Source organism: Ovis canadensis, chromosome 2, assembly GCF_042477335.2.
Source record: "Ovis canadensis isolate MfBH-ARS-UI-01 breed Bighorn chromosome 2, ARS-UI_OviCan_v2, whole genome shotgun sequence".
Classification (NCBI taxonomy): Eukaryota; Metazoa; Chordata; class Mammalia; order Artiodactyla; family Bovidae; genus Ovis; species Ovis canadensis.
In genome coordinates, this window is record NC_091246.1 from 208,885,543 (window position 1) to 208,907,320 (window position 21,778).

The 21,778-nt window shown below is 41.3% G+C and overlaps 1 protein-coding gene across 7 annotated transcripts in view; it reads left to right on the plus strand.

The window, feature by feature from the left end:
• Positions 1-19,194, plus strand: part of LOC138434123 (caspase-10-like) — a 41,146-nt gene extending 21,952 nt beyond the window's left edge. For 3 of the 7 annotated variants that reach the window (XM_069578028.1, XM_069578029.1, XM_069578027.1), the window contains 4 exons: positions 14,057-14,410; positions 15,960-16,053; positions 18,205-18,338; positions 18,980-19,194. In XM_069578028.1, the coding sequence (XP_069434129.1) occupies positions 14,064-14,410; positions 15,960-16,053; positions 18,205-18,338; positions 18,980-19,064 (660 nt within the window). In that variant the 5' untranslated portion in view covers positions 14,057-14,063 and the 3' untranslated portion in view covers positions 19,065-19,194. Of the gene's footprint in view, positions 1-414; positions 493-11,370; positions 11,521-14,056; positions 14,411-15,959; positions 16,054-18,204; positions 18,339-18,979 lie in introns of those variants that run through there. The other 4 variants (XM_069578025.1, XM_069578026.1, XM_069578023.1 and 1 more) reach the window with 3 other exon arrangements.
• Positions 19,195-21,778: the final 2,584 nt, after the last annotated feature.

Sequence of the window (21,778 nt, forward strand, 5' to 3'; positions counted from 1 at the left end):
CTTATTCAGGCTTCGGAAGTAGAGGAGCAGGCCTCTGACCAACTTCTGAATTGCCTGGAACCTACTGCCTGCATGCAAGCATAACAATTGTTACCAGCAAGTCAAGTGGCACTTTAGATAATAAAGGGTATAATATTTAGATAATAAAGGTCTTAGAATTTCTTAAGCCCTGGGATCTAGCCGACATCATCCCCCAACACCACCACCACCACCAGGGTCTAAGGAATCTTCTGACTCACAAGGTGAATTAAATAGCACTGTAAAAGTTAAAGGAAAACCAGAGTTGCACGTTTGTGCACCGACAGATGATCATATCAATTTTTGGGCCGAGATTATAAGTAGGAACTCCCAAAGCCACGATGCAAACTCTCATCCGTGGGTTGGACACTCTGTCTGAGACCCTTCTCTGTTCAGACTCTGGATTGCTGTTACTTCGGACTTTTCCAGGATTGCTGTTACTTCGGACTGTTCCAGCGCTGTTCAAGTCTAGATGTAAGTTTCTGTGTAATTTGATGATGTATACGCTGTTACTTCTCTCTATTGTTTCTATTTCTTTTCTTCTAACCACTGTGTATTGAAATTTAGTTAAACTTCTACTAAAAAGTGAAATTATTTATTTGTTTGTAACTAGAGTTTTCTTTTTATAATGAATTCTTCCAACCTAAAATGAAAGTAAAACTTGTGGCAAAACATGTCATATACAGCAACCGAAAAAAATCTTTCTCGACATGTCTTTGTCATTTTTCCTCCTTGAAAGCCTTCTAGATTCTCCAGTGCTTACACAATAAGACTATGGCTGGAGGTTGGGATGACAGACAGGATGGGAGAGTAGGGTGCTGCTGGTTTTAAATCTTGGAGTCTAAAGGTCTAGAGAACTCCAATGTCCAAGAGGAGAAGACAGAATCTTGGCTCAAGAAGAGAGAGAGAGAATTCACTCTTTCTTCTCCTTTTTTGTTCTGTTTGGACCCTCAATGGCTTGGATGATGCCCACCTACTTTGGTGAGGGCACAATTTTTTTTTTTTACTTAGTCTATTGATTCAAATGTTAATCTCTTCTGAAAAACACCCTTATAGACACATCCCAAAATGAGGTTCACTTGATCTCTAGGCATCAAGCGCAATCTAGTTGACACATAAAATCAACTATAACAAGGCTGTTTGTGACCTGGGATTGTGACAGATCTTAGATCTTCCTTTTTTTTTCTCTCTCTATTGAGCTATAATTCACATTTTATAAACTTCATCTTTTTAAAGCATACAATTCTGTGGGTTTTAGTATATTCACAGCTGTGCACTCACCACTAGGACCTAATTTCAGAACATTTTCATCTACCTAAAAAGAACCCATACCTGTTAGCTACTATTCCTTATTCCTCCCTGCTTCCTAGTCCCTGGATTACCACTTTCTGTTTCTACACACTTTCTTATTCTGAATATTTCACATAAACAGATCATTCAATATGTGGCCTTCTGACTTCTTTCACTTAGCATGTATTCAAGGTTCATTTTTTTGTAGAATATATAAAAGGACTTCATTTACTTTTATGCCTACATAGTATTTCAAAGTATGGATATACCACATTTTGTGTGTCTATTCATCAATCAACGAACATTTAGATAGTTTCCACGTTTTGGCTGTTATGAACAATGCTGCTATGAGTATTCATGGGCAAGTTTTGGTGTGGATATATGTTTTTAATTCTCTTGGATATAGACATAAAAGTGGAATTGTTGGGCTATAAGGTCAGAGTTGAATTGCTAGTAACGCTTATGTTTACTTTTTTGAGGACTGCCAAACTATTTTTCAAAGTGGCTATACAACTTCACATTCCCACCAGCAGGGTATGAGGGTTTCACACAATCACCCCTCTGTAGCTTGGTTCAAATATTTCCCTTGAGTACTTAGAGTACTAGGATAAACATTTAAATTTGCCTTCAGGTGTCTCTATTCTACTTCTGCCTTTCAGGCTTAGCTTAAATACCTCCTCCTACAAGGCATCCCCATCTGGATTCTTGCCTTGTTTTGTTGGGCTCCAATAGCATTTGATGAGCCCCTTTTGTGGCATTACCCTGCCCAGTTGTTACAGAAATTACATGACCTCATATGGAGTTAGTGGCTGTAGTAGCCTTGGGATCCAGAGCATAGGATTTGGAGTTAGAGAGGCCTAAGTGTCAGTTCTGAATTTCCAATGCTTCTTAGGATTGGGATGATGGCAAAGTACTTTTTCTCTCTGAACTTTGACTTCCTCATCTATTGAATGTGAATAATAACACTGACCTTAGAGAATTCATGCTTTACACATAGGAGGAGCTTGCTAAATATTTAATATTATTGAACAGAAGTTGGGAAAGTAATGTATTTCATGAACCAGGTGAGAAGCGATAGTTTCATCAAGTTGCCTCCCCAGATGGTGAAATTTGTTTAATTGAAGAAATGAATAGAAGACCAACACTTAGAGCTCGTCTGTCTTTTGGTTATCTTTTTTTAAAAATTGTAGTAAAATGGGCATAGCATAACATTTATCATTTTAACCATTTTCAGGTGTGCAATTCAGTGGCATTAGTATAGTCACATGGCTATGCAATCACCTCCGCTCAGTCTTGTCTTTCTTGGGCACAGAAGTTCTTCAGATCATGCCTAGGATTTGGAAATGGCGCTCTAATAATTTATTTCAGAGATAAAATATCTTTCTAAACTTTTCTATCTGGAGCTCTGTGCATTTGATTTAGCTCAACTATTGTGTGGTGTCTTAAAGCCAAACTCACTGGTTTAAATCTTGGCTCTCTCACCAGCTCCTTTTGTGATCTTGGGCAAATTGCTTAGTTGTGTCTTAATTTTCATGTCTTAAAAGAGGGGTCACAGTATTTATTTTAGAGAGTTGTTGGGATAATTAAATGAGTAAATAGTTGTCTGGCACATAGCAGTTGGGATACAAGTGTTGGGTACTGTTTTCACGATGTGATATAATGCCTTTGAGGTCTTTTTCCTGCTGAACTGAAAGTGCTGGAAGGGCATAGACATCACCAGCTTCACCTACTGTTAACTGAGTTCCTTGCAAATACTTCCAAAAACGCTTATACTCCAGCCCCTGACCCCTCCCTTTTTTTGGCCTTAATTTTTTTTGTTGTTTATCTGCACATGTCCTAAGATGGCTGACAACTATTTCATGAACTATTTGAGTTTTAGTGTGTTTGGGGAAGGAATGGTTAGGAAAAACCAACACTTCCTTTTTTGACTCATTGTTGAGGGAAATGACCCCAGGGAAAGGCTAGAGCATTAAGTGCCTTCCAGAAATTCATCTGTGGGGGCTCTTGGCTTTCCCTGGGAAAATCTCCAGCTCTACAATGGAAAAGTTGTTCATCTGCCATTAGGAGACGCTATTTGTCAGAATTATCCTAACCCCAGCGACTTAGCAGCAGCAGCAGCAGCAGCAGGAAAGGGGAGGAAGCAAGGCAAGTGAATTACAGATGACATCAGCAATTCGTAAAAGTTACCAAAATCAAATGATCCAGTTTTCATTTGCCGGGTCAGAAACTAGTTGAATTCACTTTCCATACAAAGGGGAGCTTCCCGGAACTTGGAGTATGAAGAGGATTCTGACTTCTTAAGTTCTGTTTTCAGAAAATTGTTCCACGAATTTTTAATCTCCAGAGGCTCAATGAAATTTGATCAGAAGTTACACTGTCAACGTGCCATCCCCACCCCCACCCCACCCCACCCCACCCTCGCCCCCACCCTCACCCCCCACCCCGGGCTACGTCTCATATGTCAGTCTTTTCCCTTGCTTGATGTCTTAGAAACTTGCAAAAACTTTCATATTGTCAGCAAAGGCAGTATTTTTGCCTGGATTTACTAACTGTACTAGGTGGGGGGAAAGTTTAGAAAACCCCGGAAGGCTCCCACACAGCCCTTTCCTGGTCGAGATTTGCTATTTCATAAACGGAGACAAAGTCTGGCAGACTCGCCAGAGCCAGAGATCAGAATCTTCAGGAAACTGCAGGACAAATTTACGGTGTTGGAATACATCTCCAGGAATCCAGCCATATTGCTTCTAGTATCAGTGTTACGACAAGGGAAGACCCTATGGATGATCACATTAAAAAGCCTCTCTTTTTGGTTTGTTTTTAACAATTAAAGTAATATATACTTATTGCATAAAATTTGAGAAACTCAAGCAAGAGCCAAGAATAAAATTTATATTGTCTGTAATTATACTGCTGCTGCTGCTGTTGCTAAGTCGCTTCAGTCGTGTCCGACTCTGTGACCCCAGAGACGGCAGCCCACAAGGCTCCCACCATCCCTGGGATTCTCCAGGCAAGAACACTGGAGTGGGTTGCCATTTCCTTCTCCAATGCCTGAAAGTGGAAAGTGAAAAGTGAAAGTGAAGTCGCTCAGTCCTGTCGGACTCTTAGTGACCCCATGGACTGTAGCCCACCAGGCTCCTCTATCCATGGGATTTTCCAGGCAAGAGTACTGGAGCGGGGTGCCATTGCCTTCCCTGGTAATTCTACTACTCTTTGTTATTGATTTTTTTTTTCTATGTTCTTCCTTTAGAAAGCCGTTTCTTATTTCGAAATACTGTTGCATAGTGAATATATACCTCAAGTTCTTAAAGAATGAATAATTGCATGGAAAGTTTTGTTAATTCACTGTTCCTCTGATTGGAATGACATTTACTGTAGAAAATACCGCAGTTGATGAACTAGCCAGGTGGAAATACTGACTTCCATAATTTGTCATTTCTTGATACATGCATTTCCCATACGTAGAAGAGTGCTCAATCCATTAATATGAGATAACTGGTTTTCCTTAATAAACAGTAAACTTTTAATGTTCAGATTACCTGTCCCTTGCTGCAAACCTCTGTATAGCCTTGCTCTCGCTCTCTCCCATCACCCTTCTCTGCCTCCTCGGATGTTCTCACATGGTCACCTGAGATGCTGTCTCTCAGGCTTGAAGTCCTAGTAATTCCCACCAAATAAACCTAACTCTCAACTTTTAGGTCAGGTGTATTTTTTTTTTTTTTCAGTTGACAGTTTTGGCTCACTGATGAAGGGACCAGAGCAGATTCCTCTCCTTTGCCTGAACTCTGTGAGGACCTGGAAACTTGTGCCCACCAGCCTCCTCAGGAGTCCAGGCAATTCTGAGTCTCTCCTGGTTCTAGGATCTCCCATCTTTGGTCGCTGATCCTCAGTTGTATTCAGTGGGGGAAAATGTTACCTTGAAACTTGGTTTCAAGAAGAGGTACCTGGGTCACTCAGTTTTAACACTGAGAGGGAATACCCTCAGTCGGAGGTCTAGGAAGATTTTGCTTGAGCAGGGAACCCTCAGAGTTAAGGCACTGGGAAGACTCAGCTTGGATACTGAGTGGTGGATAATCTCAGTTTAGAGACTGGGAAGACAGCTCAGGTAAACACTGAATAAGGTAGGACTGGGGTATTGGGAGGAAGACTGGCCTGTCATTTTCCTTTGAAATGGCTACCTTACTGGAGTTTGTCAGAATAAAACCGAAATTTATGACAGCTTTTGAGCTCCGAAGAAGGGACTCTCTCCTCCTGGTTGGCCTTTCTCAGGCAACTGAGAAACTTGCAGGCGTGGTGGAGGCAAGTTGGCCCTATGGGGAAATGCACTCACGTAATGAACAATCTGCTCAACCAGGGACGCAAATAACCCGAGATCTGAGCACCCATGGAAGTCTTATACTCCACTGGGATACCCGAGGCATGAAAAACTCTGGGGCTAAACCAGAGGAGCAAGCCCCTAAGCAGCACACTGGGCCCACCACACGGTCATCAACAGCAATTTTATGTCAACAAACTGATTTCAGAATGGGAAATAAGGTTTCCAAAACAAAAGAAAAAAGAATGAAAGATCACCAGCCTCCAACTAATACCCCAGCCAGGTTCCTGTACAATACATATGGAGATTATACTTGCAAGTATCTAATTGGCTGGGGAAATTATACTAAAGGAGACATCAACTTGAAATGGCCAAATTAGGGTTATTTTCACATTCCAAAACTGATTTTTTGCATACACAGTCAGAAAAAGCCGGCCATAAGATCAAACAGACTGAATGGAATGCTAATTTTGATTGGTATTTAGAAGCTTCTGAAAAAGGAAATGATACAGTAACTTCTTTGGAGGAAACCAAAGAAAGGTTGTTTGAAACTATATCCGAATTTCAAAAAGTTTCTCAGGTTAATCCTATCTCTCGCTCTGTTCCTCCTTTGGCTGTTGTTCAGTCACTAAATCTCATCTGACTCTTTGAGACCCCGTGAACTCCACCATGCCAGTCTCCCCTGTCCTTCACTATCTCCCAGAGTTTGCTCAAACTCATGTCCTTTGAGTCGGCGATGCCATCCAACCATCTCATCCTCTGTAGTTCCCTTCTCCTTCTGTCCTCAATCTTTCCCAGCATCAGGGTCTTTTCCAGTGAGTTGGCCCTTCTCATCAAGTGGCCAAAGTATTGGAGCTTCAGCTTCAGCATCAGTCCTTCGCATGAATATTCAGGGTTGATTTCCTTTAAGATTGACTGGTTTGATCTTGCTGTCCAAGCGACTCTAAAAAGTCTTCTCCAGCTCCACAATTCAAAAGCATCAATTCTTTTGTGCTCTGCCTTCTTTATGGTCCAACTCTCACATCTGTCCATGACTACTGGAAAATTATAGCTTTGATTATACTGAGTTTTGTGAGCAAAGTGAAACTCTGCTCCTCCTTTATCTGACTGCCTAACCCAGAAGCTTTGTCTCTCTCTCTCTCTCTCCCCCGTTAACTCCACCTCCTATCATTTCCCCTTCCGCAGTAAAGGAAGGCAGAAAATCAGAAGTAATCATAGCTCCCTTCAGGGAGAAACCTATTACTGGAAGGGGCGAGCCATCCTCAGTGTTTACTTGCACACCTTGGACCCAAACAAAACTTAGAGCTCTAGCTAAGGAATTTTCTAAACCTAGTCAAGGTCCAGCAGGATTTGCTAAGGAACTTGAGTTAACCATTCGAATCTATAAGCTGATGTATTTAGACCTGTATCAGTTAATACATCTATTGGTTTCTGAAAGTAAAGCAAAGGAATGGATAGAGAGAACAGGGTGGAAGACTGTTCAGCAGATTTTGATTTACATACCTCATAGGATTGAGATAACTGCAAAAGGAATTAGTTCATTAATAACTCAAGCATATTCCAGAGCTTTTCCCACAAGCAGTGAATTGATCCAAGATTCAACAATGTAAACAAAGACCAGATGAATTAATTCCAGATTACTAAGAGAGGTTTGAGAAAACTTTTAAACAATATTCAGGCATGACACCTGAGTCATTCTCTAACCACCAAAATGATCCTTTATTCCACTCTGCCTTTCTAGAAGCTTTGGATGAGGAGGTGGCTACTTGAGACATAATTTAGGTTGGTCTGCATTATAGACAAACACCCTTGCCACGCTGGCAGACAAACTTTTCGAAACCACTAAAAAGAAAAAGACACCTTTATAAAAATTATGAAACTTCAATTGTGCCAATTAAGTAAACCAGGACAGTTGGTGGTTAACAAATCTCTGTTTGATCCACAACTGACAAAGAAAGCTTTTACTGCAACTGGCCTGGTCACCTAAAAAGGGCCTGCAGAAAATTTAAAAGAAAATCTGAGGACAGACTAAATTGGGCTACTCTGAGAGAAGGACAAGGGGAGTCTTTCCCCTCCTCCTTTCTAATACCCTTGGGGAAGTGGAAATGAATATTCAAGGAAAATCGCTTAAAGCCCTAGTAGATTCCGGAGCCATCTCTTCAGTTTTGTGTGTGCCTAGTTGCTCAGTGGTGTCCAGCTCTTTGTAACACCAAGGACTGTAGCCAGCCGGGATCCTCTGTCCATGGGGCTTCTCCAGGCAAGAATGCTGGAGTGGGTTGCCATGCTTTCCTCCAGGTTAATCTTCCCAACCCAGACATCAAACCCAGGTCTCCTGCATTGCAGGTGGATTCTTTACTGTCTGAGTCACCAGGGAAACCGTACCAAAATCAAAGGCTCCCTTCCTTGCAGTAATACTTCAGTGCAAATGGTGGGGGTTTCCAATGCCTCCAGCAAGGCTTTTAAATCACTGCCTTTAGAATTTTACTTACAAGAACTTAAATAGAAAACATTCTTTTTTTCCCAGTAGAAATTGCCCCTATTCACCTGATAGTTTATTAGAAACTTATGAAGCCCAGATTTTGTTTACTGCTAAGGGAGAAATGTTTTTAGACCTAAAAGATCAATCAGATCTTTCTCTCATCACTTAATGTTCGTGGTCCATGATAAAGGTGAGGCAGAAAAAGAAAAATTGCTAGGCTTGGTACCTAAAGAATTATGGGCATGCATTTCCACTAACATGGGGAGAATACATTCTACATCACCTGTTAAAATTACTGTGGACCAAAATAAACCTCTGCCCAATATTCGCTAATACCCATTGAAGCAGGAAGTTATAGAGAGAATGAAACCCTTGATATCAGCTTACATTAATAAAGGGCTTATCGTGCCTTGCACTTGTCCTTGTAACACTCCCATTCTGCCAGATGAAAAACCCAGTGGCAAGGGTTAGGGATTTGTACAAGATCTAAGATCTGTCAATGCTATTGTTATTCCTTGCCACTCTGTGGTTGGTACCTAACCCCCACACGTCACTATCCTGTATCCCTAAAAATAGTGACTTCTTTTCAGTGACAGATCTCTGCAGTGCATTCTTTAGTAGCCCTGTACATCCTGATAATCAGTATCTTTTTGCCTTCACTTGAAATGAACGGCAGCATACGTGGACTGTGGTGTCACAGGGCTACACTGACAGCCCCACTTACTTTTCTCAGATATTAAAAGCAGATTTAGAAGATCTAGTTTTTCCTCGTAAATCAGTCTTAATACAATATGCAGATGGCTCTCTGTTGTGTTTAAGTTCCTTAACAATCAGTAAGACATCCTGTACTTGCTCTAGAAGATGGATTCAAAAGGACATAAAGTGTCTATAGAGAAATTATAGTTTTGTAAAGCTAATGTAAAGTACCTAGGGCATGTGATCTCTAAAGATGGGCTTTTAATTGATCTAGACAGAGTAACAGGCATTTTGGCTTTCCCTGCTCTGAGAACAAAAAGACAACTAAAGAGGATTTCTAGGTCTTGCAGGCTACTGCAGGACTTGGATTCCAAGTTTAATAGCTCAACCATTATATGATTTACTTAAACAAGATCAAACCGAACCTGTTTACTGGAACAGAACACTCTAAAGCCATGGACACCCTAAAGGGCTTCCTGGCAAAGGCCCCAGCCTTAGGACATCCAAATTATGATTTACTCTTTTTCTTCTTTGTCCATGAAAACAAGGGAACTGCACTAGGAGTATTAACCCAACAGCACAGTAGCCACTATCGACAAATAGGATACACAGCCCACAGCCAGATGCAGCAGCCAAGGGCCTTTCTCCTTATCTCTGAGCTATCACCGCAACAGCTCCGGTGTGTCGAACCACAGAGGAGATAGTTATGAATCACCGTCTCACTGTCTTTGTTCTGCACTCTGTGGATGCCTGCCTAAACTCTCATCACACACAGCATTATTCAGCAAGTCGACTAATCTCTCATGAGATTGTCCTGCTCTCACCAAATATAACTCTCCACAGGTGTAACAAACAACGCAGCTACCTTGCTCCCAGAAAAATTGGATGATGCAAAGCATGATTGTATTGCCTTTACTGACAGTCTTTTATCCCCTAGGATTGACTTTCAAGAGAGTTCAATGGATAATCCTGATTTTATGTTATTCACTGACAGTTAATATTTTCAAGGACCTCATGGAAAATACCAGGCTGGCTGTGCTGTTGTTTCCCCAGTGTCTATCTTTGAAAATGGTCATTTGCCTAATGTCTCTTCCGCTCAACAGGCTGAGTTAATAGCACTAACCAGAGCCTGTCAGTTGGCAAAAGGAAAATCTGTCAATATCTACAAGGAGAGCCACTATGCTTTTGGAGTGGTGTATGATTTTGGTATACTTCGGAAACAAAGAGGGTTTCTAACATCCTCAGGACAGCCTATCAAAAATGGGAAACAAGGAGTGGAGTTATGAGATGCAGTTCCGCTACCAGATGTGCCTGATATTATTAAGGTATCAGGCCATTCAAGGACCGACACTGCCGAGGCAAAAAGAAACTTTAGCTAATCACGCCGGCAAGGCAGCAGCCTCTCAAATTATTCACGACCAACTAACTACTGCCTTTCCCTTTCAGTCTCCCAGTAACCTCTCTAGCATGTTATCAAGATTTCAGAGAACAGCACCAGACAAGGAAAAATACACCTAGATACAGAAAGGAGGAAGATTCACCCCTAAATTAGAGCTGTGGATAGGTCCAAACAGGAAGCCTGTCCTTCTGTTTGGAGCTCAGTATCCTGTTTTACAATATATTCATGAGTTAACTCATTGAAACCCAGATAAGATTTGTGTTATGGGGTAAACAATATTTTTGGAAACCTTCCTCTACTACAGCTTGGGATGATCTATTCAGGGTGCAGTGCATGTCCAAAACATAATCCAGGAAAGCCATTGCATAAGTTCTCAGGGGGGTTTCCATTACCTACAGGCCCTTTGGAAATGTGGCAGGATAGGTTTTGTACAGATGGCTCCCCTGCAAGGTTATCAACATGTTCTTGTTATGATCTGTGTGTTTTCACACTGGGTTGAGGCATTCCCAAGGAGAAGGGCCATGGCACCATCGGTAGAGAAGCTGCTTTTAGAAAGAGTGGTTCCCATCTGGGGAATCCCCTCAGAACTACATAGTGACAGAGGAACTCATTTTACTGGACAAATTGTTAAGGAAGCCTGTAAAATTTGGCCAATTATGTAATACTTCCATTGTACCTATCACCCCCTGTCTTCTGGGTTAATAGAAATGACAAATGGAACAATGAAAACTCAGTTGGCTAAAATTATGGATGTTATTCCTTATGCTCACCTAAGGCTCTTCCATTGGTCCTCCTCAACCTCAGATCCACTCATTTTGGCAAACATCATTTCTCTCCCCTTGAGATTATTACAGGGAGACAAATGAGACTGGATGAAGGATCATATGATCCTACATTACTAAAGGGAGATATATTACATTATTTCAAGTGTTTAATAAAATTATTGGCAGATCCTTCTAAACTTGTTTCCAAAGCTTATCACAGTAATCTGTCTTCCAATGGAGATCAGATGTCCTATGACTTACAACCAGGAGATTATGTATATTGGAAAAGATGTCATTTAAAGGACTCCCTCCAATCTAGATGGAAGGGCCTTTGTCAGGTTCTTTTAACAAGCTCATGTGCAGCAAAACTGAAGTAAATTGACTCTTGGATTCATCTTGTTTCCCTAAAAAGGGCTTCTGCACCAGGCTGACTTGTAGAGAGAATTGTTGAGCTCAGACTCATCTCAAAGCAGTGCTCTGATAATAATAAAGTAGCAATGCCAGAACAACCAGAAGACAACATCAGAAGCAGACAGCTGTGCCAAGATGCTAGACCTGACCGGTACAATTGTTCATTACATTTTCTTCTTGATTTCTTGGACTTGGACATGAATCAAATCTTTTTGCATCATCAGCCCTCTCTTATGCAAATTTTAGAAATCAATTAAATTGTTGGGTTTGTGGTCAATTACCTGCATCCAGTACCTCTGGTTTATCTTGGTGAGTTTCTCCCCCCAAGGCTCTGACTGGATGGCTCTTAGAAAGTTTATTTTAGAAAAAAAGAATTGTAGTTTGATCTGGGCTACTACTGATATCACTCAATGGGACCCACTCACTTGGCCAAACTAACATGCATATTCTGACCCTGGCCATAAATATGAATTTTCCCTTAAGGTTACTCAAGCTCAACCGGAAGCAGCTACATTTCAGTCAAAAAATGTGAACTCTAGACTGTTAGGAAGGATTGGGTTTCAGTTATGGGTTGGGTTTATCTGGCTAATACCAGGCTCTGGTCATCTAAGCCTAAAGGCCCCCCAATCTGGGAACAATTAAATCATACTAAAGATAATCAGCATTATAACACTAAAAAATTAGAATGGATGCCTTATGAAAATTGCCAGTGTATCATATATCATTTCCCTTAAAGATAGTGATTGGTACAGAACAGATTGGGTCAGATGACCAGAAATATACTGGGTGGCAGCTATACTTAGTGGCTTTGTGGGACCAATCTCTGGCCCTGGCTTCCAACAGGATGGCTAGAAAGGTGTACTTTTAGGATTCCCTTGGGCTCAAGTCCACTTACGTACAAATTTAGATGTTACTCTAGCAAATTTACCATCAATATGAGCCTGATGGACCAAGAGATCTGTATTTCACTGGTATGATCACTTAGCACCTATTTTTGTGCTCTCAGTAGGATTGGAAAAAGTTATTCCTCGCACTAAATCCTTAACAGAATTCACTCAAAAGGCCTTAAATGATAGCAACCAGGTTATCAGCTTTCTAAATTTTGAGGTCTCTATGATGAGTAAAGCTGTCTTATAAAATTGTGTGGCCGTTGATAAATTTAACAGCATCTCAAGGGAGCACTTGTGCCATCATTCAAACTGAATGTTCTGTTTGCATACCAGGTGAATCTTCTAAGGTAACACATTTAATGAGTCACGTGAAAAATCAGATTACTACCTAAGATGATCCCCTTCCTAACCTTGGTAATCTTTTGGGAAGATGGTTTGGTTCTGGAAGCTCATGGCTTAAATCTCGCTGTATTACTTGTAATCTGTCTACTTTATAAGGGTCTTCTTGCATTATACACTGTGTAACCAGGCCCTAGGCCAAATTAATGATAGCTAAACATCTTAAAGAAATAGGTCACATTTATAACATAGAATAATAGTAATAGTGTGATTCTAGGTGTGGGAAGAAGCAACGAGGGAAATATCTCCGGGATCCTAATAGGTTAGAAGACAGAGGATCCAGAGAATCTTTTATTATCTCTCAGTGGGCCTAATCCGGAAATTAACACCTGGAGTGACATATCAATAAGAATTTTCACCTGATCTGGGATGAGCCTCCCAGCACAGTGGGACAAAAAAATGGTTGTGAAATGTCTCCCAATATGGTCAAATTTCCCACTATGGAGAGGGACTGTGAAATGAAATATTAATATTTCCTGCTATACCAGGAAACAATATCATAGCCATCAGGGATTTCAACCTTCCAATTGTAAATTTCTGAGCCCAAGTAGAACAATACCTCTATTTGGCAGCCATCAGCCACTTCCCCAGTAAGCGCTGAGGAGCTGGATGTGTGGTTGTGTGTCGGGGGATGTATGGGAGAAAGTTTGCCACCCCTTATGGTGAATGAAGAATTAAGGATGTGAACGATTAAGCAGCAGGATTTGGCCCCAGATAGATGAGATGCATTTGACAGGAATGAATTCAGTGAACCCAGACACTTGCATATTCCTATACATAGAAGGGCACTAAATCTCTTAATGAAAAATAACTGGTTTTCCTTAATTAATAATACTCTTTTAATATTCAGATCACCTGTCCCTTGCTGCAAACTTCTATTATATAATAGAATATTATGTAATATATAATATATATAGCCTATATGTATATTATATATATATATATATATATATATATATATATATATATATAGTAATACATAACCTGGCTCCTTCCCCACTCAACACTGCCCCCACCAACAACCTCCACCTACCTCCTCAAACAGTTCTCTCAGGGTCACCTGAGATGCTGTCTCCTGGGCTTGAAGTCCTAATAATTCCCACCAAATAGACCTAACTCTCCCAGTGGGGACATTTCGATTTGGGAGAACTCAGGGTCAACTGAGTTCCAATGAAAGCTCTCTCCAGACCTCCTAAAAGGGTTAACAGTGTTTGAATCAAGTTTTCTGGGCTATAGGTTTTTGAAGTAACCTCCCAGTGAATTTCATCTTTTAGCACTTCTAGAGAAGTCTAAGGCCTGGAACAGAGAAGGTTAAAACTGAGGGCGGGCCTGGGAAGTTGGGGTGCTGTGTTGTCCTCATTCTCTAACCTGCGACCCCCACCTCCTTATATCTTTCAGGCAGGTCATGGCATCGCCAAGCCAAAGTTTGAATTCCACTTTAGATGATAACCAGCAAGTGAACTTTCGAGAGAAGCTTCTGATTATTGACCTGTCCCTGGGGGATCGAGATGTGGAGTGCTTGAAGTTTCTCTGCCGAGACTACATCACCCTCAGGAAACTGGAAAAGTGCAGCAGAGCCTTGGATATTTTCGAGTACCTGCTGCAACAGGAGCTGCTGAGTGAGGGAGACCCCTTCTTCCTAGCAGAGCTCCTTTACACCATAGAGCAGAAGATCCTGCTGCAGCACCTTGACTACACCAGGGAGCAGGTGAAATGTCAGCTGCAAACCCGCCGCAGGGTCTCCCACTTCAGGTGATCAAGACCAACGTGGCAGGGCCACTGGGCTTTGAAAGGCTGCGGTTAAGATCTTTAATCTTAAGATTAAAAATGAATTCGATTTTTAGTTTTTTCCCCCCTTGGATGGTATGTTGATTCTAAACCAGGAGATTTCTCAGCTTCAGGTGCTAATGAGAAGGGAGGCTGGGAGGTCAACAAAGCTTTGAAACCCAGCCCCGGGCCTGAGAGGGGCCTCCTTTTGTTTTGCTTCTCACTGAGGAAGGAAGCCCAGCTCCAGGCAGCAGGCCCCACCTCCAGCCTTCCTCTTTGTCAGCCTCCGAGCTCTCAGCCTCCTCCCTCCTGTGAGTCACTGGTGTGTCTGCCGTTCGAAAAGAGAGTAATGCATGCGCTTAGTTGCTCAGTCATGTCCGACTCTTTTTGACCCCGTGGACTGTAGCCCACCAGGCTCCTTTGTCCATGGGGATTCCCCATGCAGGAATACAAGAGCAGGTTGCCATGCCCTCTTCCAGAAGATCTTCCCAACTCAGGGACTGAACCCAGGTCTCCTGCATTGCAGGCAGATTCTTTACCAGCTGAGCTACCAGGGAAGCACACTTGGAGCCAAACTGACAAAATGAAAAAGGAGATGTGTCTCCAGGGTAGGGAGGGACGTCATTTATGCCATGTCCAATTTGCCCAATTTGGGGGTGAAACCTGGACAGGTAAAATATAGGCATTTTGCCCAAAGAGGTAAAATAAAGGCAACAGACCTGAGGCAACACTGTTATAAACTCTCCACTGACATAGTATCAACGTAAAACAACCTCACAAGGAGGAGGCTTTGTGACATTATTTTATAGCTGGACGATTAGAATGCTTCAGGTCTTAACACTTGAACTGACTCCTAGAACCTGAGTGACCCTTGGGTCAGTGAGAGAGTTCTACAGATTATTATCTCCATTCTGTTGGTTAAAGAGCTGAGGAATGGTCGTGGGCATACACAGCTGTTAATGTGTGAATGAAGTACTCAGGTTTTCTTTTTTTTTTGGCCACATGGCCCAGTATATATGCTCTTAGTTCCTCCACCAGGGATTATACCTATGCTCAACACTGGACTGCCAGGGAAGTTCCTAAATTCAGTTTTTCCAATCGTTGAGTATATGGCTTTCCAGAAGCTGGGATAGTTTCCTGTCTAAAAGTGAACTTCATATTCACTGGCATTGGGTGCTCCCTGATGAGGGCCTGTAAAGAAAGCCTGATTTCTGGAATGGGGTCTGGAGAAGGGCGGGCATGCCACAGTGGTGTTTTACGCCTTCTTAGTGGGATGTGAGACAGCCCTGGACCTGGAATCAGAAGACCTGGAATCAACAAGGCTCACCATTAATTAACAAGGCTCATAGTCGAATAGGTCAAACTGAAATACTAAAAGGTTTTATTTTTAAATCTATAAAATGAGATTAATAGTTGTCTACTCACAGGGCTGTGATTATTCAAATGAGAGGGAATGTTTGATAAAAGCTCTCCATTTTCTGCCGGTCCTCGGCAAGTGTGAGGCTTTAACTAGTCTCTTTGGTTTCTGTCTTAGAAACCTGCTCTACGAACTGTCAGAAGGCATCAGCTCAGAGAACCTAAAGAGCATGATCTTCCTTCTGAAGGAGTCACTTCCAAATGTCCAGATGGTGAGTGAGCCATACCCAATGGGATCTTTGGGAACATCACCTTAATTAGTGCTTGGGAAGATACTGGAAAGGGAGACAGTATCAAACAAGGGTTAGAAACATGGATTGTGACGTGCCTGGAGTCTAGTTCCAGACTAACTCCTGAATGTGGGGCAAGTGACTGAACGTTTCTGAGTCTCCATTTTCTAATACAGCCTATTATAGACAATTATACTACTTCCTTCCAGGACTATGAAGAGGATTAGATGAAATAATGTACATAAACTATTAGCTGGGGCCTATATTTTGCACATAGTACATGTGTGCATGCTAAGTCCCTTCCTCGTGTCCAACTCTTTGCCAGCCTTTGAACTGTAGCCTGCCAGGCTCCTCTGTCCATGGGATTCTTCAGGGAAGAAAACTAGAGTGTGTTGTCATGCCCTCCTCCAGAGGATCTTCCCAAACCAGGGATCGAACATTGTCTCCTACGTTGCAGGCAGATTCTTTAGCACTAAGCCATCAGCGAAGCCCTTTGCACATAGTAACCATGCAGTAAATGACTGACCGCTATGGGCATTCACTGTGTCTTATGACACAGAACTGTGCAAAGGAATGAGGAGGTGGTAGCTAATGGCAGAGTGGGATTCAGTTGTTCATCACCTCCATTTGTTGAGGTTTTCAAGGGAGACTATCCTCTCCAGTGGACTCTGCAGTGTCTTCCATGAAGAGTTTTGTGAAAATCAAATGAGACGAATGTTTGAGGGTGTGCTTTCTACAGGGTTGTACAGGAGCTTGGAACCAATAGTAATTTTTAAAATATTAACATAATGCTGTCTGCTGATATTCTTGTTAGGTTGATCACAATTAAGGGCTGGAAATAGCTGTACATATCTCTTCCAGGCCACAGAACTTTTTATTTTTTGAGTTTCTAACAGCTTGTGACAAGCCAGTTATTTAATTTGGGAAGGGGGCAATTTTCAAGTTTTACCCTATAACATTAATTTTGTTATTCAACTGTTATTTTCATTAGGTTTTAAGTTATATAATAATTGATCACCAAAAAAAGATGTGTAAAATGTATGGAAGTTTTAAAATGTAGAACCTAGTGAGCAGCCATGGATCCCCTGTCCAACTCAGAAATGGGCACATCACCCATGCAAAAAGCCTGAGTGTAGCCCTCCTATATCACATTCTTTCCAGACTAACTGGTATTATTGACAAATAATTTCTTCTCTTTTTTTTTTTTTTTTTAACTATTTGGCTGTGCTGTGTGACATATGGGATCTTAGTTCCCCTGACCAGTAATCAAATCCTTCCCCCTGCCTTGGGAGCAAAAAGTCTTAACCACTCTTCCCTGGGACTGCCAGGGAAATCCCAATAACTTCTTTTTTAAAGAAAAATCACTGAGCTGTTTTACATGTGTAGGTGTAACAAGGACCATGTTTAATAATCCATTAAACATGTTTCCTGGCGTCAGACCTGTAGGTTAACTAATCTGCAGTTTAATTCTCTGTTTTGGCTATACTCTTTGAGTCCCTCCCCCATCCCCCGCCGCCCCCCCCCCCCACCCCGACCTCTTCAGGGCCCTCAGGAATTTTAGCCTCTTGTGACTTTCCATTGTTTTTCTCTTCAGTCTTTATCCCAAAGATGGGTTGTGGGATCCTCAGGAATGGGGACTGAGTCTTACTCATTGTTAGAGCCACGAAACATTGCATAATTAGTGCTCTGCCCCTTACTGGCTCTGTGACCTTGGACAAGTTATTGAATTTCTCTGTGCCTCAGTTATTTCATCTTTAAAATGGGGATAATAATAGCATCTACTCATCAAATTGTCTCTGAGTAGTTAGTGAGTTGTGTATATTTGGTATGTGGTATCCCTGGGTCAGGAAGATCCCCTAGGGGGAAATGGCACCCCACTCCAGTATTCTTGCATGGGAAATGCCATGGGCAGGAGCCTGGAGGGTTACAATCCACAGGGTCCCAAAGAGTTGGACATGATTGAGTGACTAACACGCATACAAACATTTATAGATTGTGTAGAGAGTTACAGTTTCTATACTGTCTCTTTCCCCATACTATTTTAGGTCCTCCTGGATTTATACCCTGCCTTATTTATTAATGCAATGGATAATCAGTAGGCAAGTAAAAGTGACTTCACTGATTCTCTTGCAGACCTCTAGAAGTTTCTTGACATATCTGGAGAAACAAGCTAAAATAGATGAAGATAATGTGACATTACTGGAGAATCTCTGCCAAAAAATTGTGCCAAACCTTATGGAAAAGCTAGACAAATACAAAAGAGAGAGGTAACTAGCTTATGCTTGCTTGCTTGTTTGCACCAGACCACAGGAATTCTTAAATCAATTGGCCATGTATGATGTTTACTCATCACTCTGATAATATTCTCTTGAAATCTATTTGCTCATTCAGCACATGTTTATTGACTGCATACTTTGTACTAGGCACAGTTTTAGAAGTTGGAGCTACAGCCAGGTATAGAGCAAAGCTCCTACCCTCTTGGCACTTATAGTAGTGGGAGAAAGTGGTTTTAGACAAATGTCTTCTTCTGATTCTTAAATAGAAATGAGAATAACAGAAATGGTTTTGAATGAAATGACATAAAATAGGAGGCAGAATGGCACAGGAATTAAAAGTGGAACACACAGAGTCAGATTGCCAGAATTCCGCTTATTAATGGTTCAGAGGCCCTTTCCTCAGCTCCTCTATGTCTCACTTTTCCCATCTGTAAAGTGAGGACAATAATTGTACCTGCTTTGTGATTTATTTTTGAGGATTAAATGATGTAATTCCTTAAAAATGCATGTCTGGCACAGAGTACACATTCAATACACATTGCTAGGACTATGTTTGTTAGAAAGTCATAAAAATTTTCATATTCTCAAAAATTACTATCAGAGAAGAATTTTATTTCTTTTTTGTTTTCCAGAAATGAAATTAAAAACCAGAGGCTTCAGGCTGCTTTCACACTATGTAAAAAAGCAGTGTTCATTGCACCACAGGAAAAACAGTGACCGTGGAAGAGAGTTTTGATTGGTTCTTAGACTTGAAAGACCCTTTGGTCATCGCTTCCAGCCTCCCAGGCATCACAGAAATCAATGGCCGTTCATTCTAGTAATAAAACTTGCCCAGTTTTCTAACACAGATTCTGTTTTGTTTTGTTTTTTTCTTTCTGATAAGTCTAAATAGTAAAAGCTTTCTTTACTGAAGCCTTGCAGTGTAGTCTTGAGTTTAATTGTGCACCCTGAGAAAAAAGAGATTGGCCTTGATCTGGGCATCTGTGAAATAAAAGGTGGGACCGGGTATATTTTAAGATTCCTTTTAGCTCAGAACCACTGCCAGTCTCCCTTGTATATGCCCACCTACTGTTATAATTCTGTGTCTCCTCTGCACAGGCTTGTTTTGGACACTGGTTGATGATGAGATGGTGGTTCACTGCCCCTCTCTCTGTCCTCCCTTAAAATTTGGTCCATGCCACACTCATTTCTTGCTTTAGTGTGGGGAAGGTGTTTGTGCAGGAGCTGCTTCTCTTGGGCCGCGAACAGGATTGGCTCTTGGGAGATGACAGCCCAATGTGAAGACAGACACATTCAGCTGCTCTGGGAGCAGAAAACTTACAATCTTGTATTAAATTCCATGTTGGGGTCAGGACGTTTCAAATGCAGAACACCCACCTCAAACCAACTAAAGCAAAGAAGAAAATTGGTTGCTTCTTTCACCTGAAAACACATAAATGGGAAGACTCCCTTCAAATGTGGCCTGAATTGCGCTGAAATCTGCACACAGCATCTTTCTTGGCCAGGGTCCTCGGGATTGGTCCCTGACTGTAGAAGGTTAGGTCCCTGGCTCAGAATGCTTAGGTTTATTGTCAGGGCCAGTGGTTAATCTGTATCGAACCTGTTCCAATGCATCCTCTCAACTCCATACCTCTGGTGAGATGTTGTATGTGTTAAGTTGTTTTTCTAACTTTTTTTTTCTGTTAGGATCTGAGTCTTGTCCAAAGTCTGAAGTTTGCTCTTAAAGATGTGGTAAAAGTGACATATTTATATCTTTAAGCAGAAACTAAATTTCTGAAAGTAGAACCCTTTTTAAAAAACACTAAGGGAATTTCCTGTTTAAAGAAAGACCCATTTGGCAATATAAACATTGTATTTAACATGACTTTTGCATATACAAAATTTTAAAAGAAAGTTTTTCTATTAACAATTTTAGATTGTATTGAAGTTTACTGTTTAAATGTATTTTTGAACAGGTGCTATCTTTACATTGTTCAAAGATAAGAAAATAAGAAAAAGTGTTCCAGAAGAGTCTTGCCTCCATTTCTGTCCACTGAATGTTCCGTTCTCCCTCCTCTTTATCCCATAGATAATTTCAGGTTTTTGTTTTTGTTTTTTGTTGCAAATGCGAATACAACAAATAAAATATAGGTGCATTTTACAATAGGCATTTCTTAAAATAAAGTATACCTCAAGACTGTGAAACTCACATCTCTCATTTGGTCTTATTTAAAATATTTGTTTAAGATGCCTGGAAATATTGGTACAATTCATGACCGGGAATAACTCTATGAACTTTGTGACCCAACCACTTGTAAATAGTAGTAATTGCCTTACCAATATATAAAGAAAAAAATTCCCTGTTTACTTCCAAGTAGTATCTTTGATTTTACTTAATAACTTTTTCCCGCTTATATAGTGATATATGTTCATCGTGGAATATTTGGGAAATACAAGAACACACCAAAAGGGAGAGTTCATTCATTTATAATTCATTTTGGCATACACTTTCCCTTTATTTCACACTGCATTTGTCCTTGATCTTCCCTACCTCCTTTAAGTGAGCCTCACCTCCATGCCCTCTCAATCACAAATCCACAACACTTTGTCATTACCAGTATCTGTACTTCCACGCAAGTCTCAATTTCAAGTGTGCCCCTCTCTGACAACCACCTCTTCCCGTTCAGTTGTTTGGTCTCACTTCCTCTGGCACCCTCCCTCTAGCTGTCTTCAGGGCTACCAGGGCCTCCAGTCAGTCCACTGGCCCTGTCTGCCATCTTTCCAATGTTAACATTGCCCCTCCCTCCCTCTCTCCCTCTTTTCCTATGTGTCATCATTAAACTCACTCTCTTGTACCAATCCTCAACACCCTTGCCTTTAGAATCTAAACTCTAGAATCCAAACTCTGGTTGATCCCATAAGTCCGTTCACTCCAGGTTTGCCCTAAAATTCTTGGCTGTGGCTGGTGTAAAAAGACATTACAGACCTGGTCTCATTTGAAGCCGATGACTACAAACCTCAGATAGATGTTCAGTGTGTCCTGGAAATCCTGTGACACTTCCTAGTTCTGACAGGCTTTTGCTTTCTCAGATTATTTTATACCTTCTTTGGTCTGCTCAGACCTCTATCATCCTCATGTCCCTCACATTCATGTGACGGTCTCATTAATTTAAGGAAAGTGATTGGAAAAGACTTCTACCCTCTACCATCAAGTCTCCCTGCCCACCTGCACATTAAACCTCCTTTGCTGATTTCTCTCCAGTCAACAATGGGTGAGCTTCGCTTGTTACTCCCAAGAGTTAATGACTTGTATAGGGACTGTGCCTTCCTGCTTACTCAAAGCTGTCACCTCCACAACCTTCCCTCCCATCTCCATTACCCCCAGTCCTTCCCAGATCATTCCCCTCAGGATACAAAACGTGCTGTAATTTCTCCTTCCTTCAAAACAAAAA